This window comes from Labeo rohita, unplaced genomic scaffold (genome assembly GCF_022985175.1).
Source record: "Labeo rohita strain BAU-BD-2019 unplaced genomic scaffold, IGBB_LRoh.1.0 scaffold_320, whole genome shotgun sequence".
NCBI lineage: Eukaryota > Metazoa > Chordata > Actinopteri > Cypriniformes > Cyprinidae > Labeo > Labeo rohita.
The window spans coordinates 54,644-60,069 of NW_026129238.1; the positions used below are offsets into that span (position 1 = coordinate 54,644).

At 34.3% G+C, this 5,426-nt stretch overlaps 1 protein-coding gene across 1 annotated transcript; it reads right to left on the reverse strand.

Annotated features, from left to right (window-relative positions):
- Positions 1-503: 503 nt before the first annotated feature.
- On the reverse strand, positions 504-5,181 carry LOC127160298 (gastrula zinc finger protein XlCGF57.1). Its single transcript, XM_051102960.1, has 2 exons — positions 4,914-5,181; positions 504-3,838 (listed from the first exon to the last, which is right to left on the reverse strand). Exons 1-2 carry the CDS (start codon positions 5,035-5,037, stop codon positions 2,670-2,672), a joined length of 1,293 nt encoding a protein of 430 aa, XP_050958917.1. The 5' UTR covers positions 5,038-5,181; the 3' UTR covers positions 504-2,669.
- Between the last annotated feature and the right edge of the window lie 245 nt (positions 5,182-5,426).

Genomic DNA, 5,426 nt, shown 5'->3' on the forward strand with positions numbered 1-5,426 from the left:
TATCTTTTGTCTTTTGTGTGTGTGTGTGTGTGTGTGTGTTTGTGTGTTTAATTAATGAGTAGTTTTGTTTATGATAAGGGGTTGGAATTAATTTTACATATTTTCTAAAGGTGATTTAAAAGGTTCTTCAAGCGATGCCATAGAAGAACCATTTTTGGTTCCACAAAGAACCATTCAGTCGAAGGTTCTTTAAAGAACATCTCTTTCTTACCTTTTTATAATCTGAAGAAACTTCTTTCACCACAAAGAACCTAATGTGAAAAAAGGTTCTTCAGATGTTAAAGGTTCTTTATGGAACCATTGAGACAAAAAAAAAAAAAAGGTTCTTCTATGGCATTGTGAAGCACCTTTAGTTTTAAGACTGTAATCAATTGTTTTGTTTATTTATATGAAAGTGAATTCATTACAAATTTAAATATTGTTTATTTAATCTGTTCTAGCTCTTACGATGTTGTGAAGTTACTAAAGACAATAAACAGAGAAAGGAAAACAGTACAACAGTGGATGAGCTAAATCCTTTATTTTCAACCTGGCTGCTACACCGATGTTGGGTTTGTTCATCTCTCATACAGTCCAAAGTTTTCATATTTACAATGTAACATTTGGATGCTAAACTACTTATGTACTACAAAAATAGCAAAAAAAAAAAAAAAAAAAAATCACTACAAAACAGCAGTGAATCAAACACTGGGAATGGAGGACTAGGGATAGCCCAATAAGACCACCAGTCTTGGGATACAGGATTTTGTGCCAACATTCAACCCACATTGAGTAACAGTCTAGTCCATCCCAAGATGGATCCAGTGGGATCAGGATGGTGCTGGCTCGTGTCCATAGTAGTAGAAGTAGTAGAAGCTTTACAGCCACCAGTGTAAAATGAGTAACTAGTCAATGCTGGTAAACTAGTGATGTTACATTCTGTGCCAAAGCTTTGGAGTGCATTGAGAAATCCTGGAAGCTTTCAGTGAAGTATCGAGGCTTGTGTTGTTTTATTGTTTGACAATGATGTCATTGATGACGTCCGAAGTCTCGTTTCTACCTAAATGGTTCAGAAAGAATTTGAATCTTGCAAATTCAGTCCTCTGCCCAGTTAAACTCAGACACTTTCCAGTTTTAGACTAATAATATTGCTCCTCCCATCTATTATGAGCAAAAACTTGATTTACACACATTTGATAGCCCCATTACTTTCAAGCTAATACGTTTATTACACAGTTGTGTTATCAATCATTTTATACCACCAGAAAATACACATTATATTCATATAAATAAATTAGTCAATGTGGAAATTGATTTTTTTACTTTTTGTTATTTCTAAGCCTAAACTTGCACAAAATGCAGTGTATCACAGATCACATCAGGTCACCTGTAATGTATCTGCTTGTTCTACTCTCTTTGACCACCAGGTGGTTTTGTGAGCAAATGAAGCCTTGAAAAATGAACCCTTCTGTGAACCACTTGGCTGAAAAGCTTCAGTGTTTCACAAGGCTTCATCTCTTCACCCCTATGGTAAACGAATATAAAATTAAATAAAAGTGAAAACAAATAAGCATCCAGTTGCAAAGCTAAATTGCAGTTTATCTTAACATCTGCACTTTGTAAAAACGTGGAAGATTGACTAGATATTCTAAGCACAATGATAAAGGATAAGTTAAAATAAATATCAGAAATAAATATCAGAGACATGTCTCTCTTAAAAGAGTTATAGTTTGTACATGTTTTTACTACACTGATAGCACAGATGTCAACATTTGGTGGTTCAAATATCCATGTAGTCTCTCTTAAAGTTTTTTTTTTTTTTTTTTTTGGTGCATGATTTTTCATAGTCTGCTAAGTGCTATTTATTAGGCTTGTCATATCCATAACAGTACATATCCCTCATAAATAGACACATCAAAATTAAAATAAAGTAACAATTATATGTTCTGTGAAGAGCCATCACTTCTCTATTTGTTGGGTATTACTGCGTCTGGTTTGTGCATTTTAATTCGCAGAAATCCTACAATGTAGTCTCTCAATATTTTTCTGTCACATCCATAAACATGATTAATTCCCCTTTTTAATATAGAAAACCTGTGCATAAACTGATATTTTTCAAATGTTTAGACTATCAATAAAGGTTTAATAAAATATAAATAGATATATATATATATATATATATATTAGACATGCATTTTGTTTAATAAATGACATTACATTAACTGACACATTTTAAACATGAAATATGTTTAAATATTGTTCTTTTCAAAGGAACTCAAGTTAATTTCAGTCTCAACACTGCTGTTCTTGATGATACAAAGTTGCACTTGAAAGTGCTGGATCTGAACAAAAACTGTATTTAAGGACACTACTAGTGATGCCTACAGATACAACTTTATAGATTGTGTTAAAGCAGCTTTACGGTGATAAACAAAAGATTATCGTGTTGGTTAGGCAGGAGGACAATAGTAAACACATTTTTTTCAGCTAAAGTCAGTTCATTAATTGATCCAGTGATGTCATCGTCGATTTCAGATACAAATAGTGTCTGTGCAATCAAGTCAACAATACTGCCATAAATTAAGTGTTCTCAACTAAGCAAGCCAAGGAATCAAAATTCCATCTGTGACAGAAATGGAGAAAGAACCTTGGGAGAAACCACTTTTCTCCAGTGTGAATCTGGAGACATTTTAATTTTTCAGCTTTAGCAAAGGTCTTTTCACACTTGTATGTACCTTCTGGTGCACTTTTAAAGCGTGCAGCCATGTAAAACGTTTTCCACATGAAGAACACATGTGTGGCTTCTCTCCAGTGTGGATTTTCATGTGTTCCTTAAGGTTTCCTTTTAATGTGAAACTCCTCCCACACTGATCACATTTGTGCGGCTTCTCTCCGGTGTGGATCTTCATGTGTTCCTTAAGATTTCCTATTAGAGTGAAACGCTTTCCGCACTGATCGCACATGTGCGGTTTCTCTCCAGTGTGGATCTTCTCATGCGTTTTCAGAGATTCTACCCGACTGAATCCCTTGTCACACTGTGAACACTTGAAAGGTTTTTCTCCAGTGTGAATCCTCTGGTGCAGCTTCAGCTGATCATCTGTAAAAAAGGACTTTCCACAAACAAAGCACACATGATCCTTCACACTACCGTGTCGTTTCTCATGTATTTTAAAAGTGTCCAGTCGTGAAAAACTCTTTCCACACAAGGAACACACGTGAGGCTTCTCCTGTATGTGAACGCTCAGGTGTTTCTTCAGGGATTCTGCCCAAAAAAACCTTTTGTCACAATGATTACACTTAAACGGTCTTTCTCCAGAATGAGAACGCAGATGTGATTTAAGACTGACTGCTTGAACAAAACTCTTCCCGCATTGACCACATTTGTGCAGCAGCTCTCCAGTGTGGATTCTCATGTGATCCGTAAGCGTTGCTTTTCGTGTGAAACTCTTCCCACATTGATCGCACGAGTGCGGCTTCTCTCCAGTGTGGATTTTCATGTGTTCCCTAAGGTGTATTTTTTGTGTGAATCTCTTCTCGCACTGATCGCATGTGTGCGGCTTCTCTCCGTTGTGGATTTTCATGTGTTCGTTAAGGTTTCTTTTTAACGTAAAACTCTTCTCACATTGATCACAGGTGAAAGGTTTCTCTCCAGTATGAATTCCCAAGTGATCTTTGAGACTTTTTTTGTACGGAAATGATTTTCCACACTGGGGGCAAGTGAAGATTTTGTCGGCTCTTTTTCTGAGTACAAATTCACTTTCAGTCTGTGAGACACTCAAAGATTTTTCTCCAGTTTGGACATAATGATTCTTCTCCCCTTTATTCAGCTCTTCACTTTCCTCATTCTCTTCTAACAGGTCTAAAATGAAGGTTAAAAAAAACTTTAATAATGTCATATATGTCTATGTGCTGGATGCTATTTCTTAGATCATGAGGCCATATTCATTCATAGTCTTACAAATGTTAATTGATGCTGTACTTAAGAACAAAATAAAGGATATTTCCTGTTTACTCAAGTATTAAAAATGTTGACTTTTACTGAACTTTTACTGAACTGTATTCACTTTGACACATTTCTCCAGACCCTTTTGTTACATTTGAGACAGCAAAGTGCAAAAAAAAAAAAAAAAATAAAATAAATAAATAAATTAATTATAGCTTTGCTGATCAGACATAGCAATATTGTCAATACATTTTTTCTAATTAATTTCGCAAATTTTAATCTGCATTTGTCAATGTAAATATTGTTTGTCTTAAGTTAACACATGCAATATGACATGAATTTAAAATGTTAGTTACAAGCTTTTTTATGCATTTTGGCCATTCATTTACAAAAGCTTTTGAAAATGATGCTTTTATATATTTTCTGAAAGAAATGTGAGTGGTTGTGTTGTTATGCAGTTTCCACCAACTGAGAGCTCAACACCAAACCTCTATGATTTCTAGTACTTTGTTAGTTTGTTATATTGTGCACCACATCTGTAGTATTTGTTATATCATTGAATTAAAACTGTTTATCGAGAAAAATCTGTCATTATTACAACCTCATGTTGTTCACAGCATGTATGCAGTTACATTTTAAAACAAAATTCATACACATTTATAATAACAAATTTGAATACATGATATCAATGTATTGTTTTGTAAACAACCTGTTTTGTGAACTATTACATATCATCAAAGCACTCAATCATCTGTGCCATTATTTGCACTATTTACTAGTAACGTTACTTCTGATACTAAAGTTGTTTTAATATCAGAGAGCATCTCAATAATTTAACAATAAGTTATATTTACATTTATTTAAATATAATGACTACACAGGCTTCATTTTACTGACTGACTACAACCATTAAATCTAATTAATTTTTTCAAGTTTAATAACCTTAATGTTTCACAGCATCGTTAATGTTAAATCAGAAATAAACACCAACCTGTTTCTTCTTCAGCATCTTCTTGCTTCACTCTGAAGGTTTCTGGAACACTCGTGTTCTCACTGTAATCTTCAATAATCTCGATCTTTACAGGTTTCTGTTCTTCCTGCTGCTCTGAATGCATGTCTTCACTTGTAAACGATTCGTGATGCTTTGAAAACGTCGCAAATCATTTGTTTTGAAACCGCAGATCGAACCGCGTCTCCGTTTTTCTTCTTGTGTTTTTGACAGTTTAGAGGAAAAATAAAAGACCCTTTTCCGCCACCTACTGGTTTGGAGTGTGAAGCGCATTAAGTTTAGCACTCATTATAGGTGTGGATAATAAGGGGATAAAATAAGAAAAAAGGGGAAAGGATAAAGAGGAAAATAAAAGTTGTAAGTGATTGTTTCTGCTTTAATTCTTTAAAAAGTGGTACACTGTTAATGTGGTTCAGGCTGCAAGATTGTAGAATGACTTAAAGTTAACCCAAAAATACAATAATTTAATTTACTCACCCTCATGTTGTTCCAAAC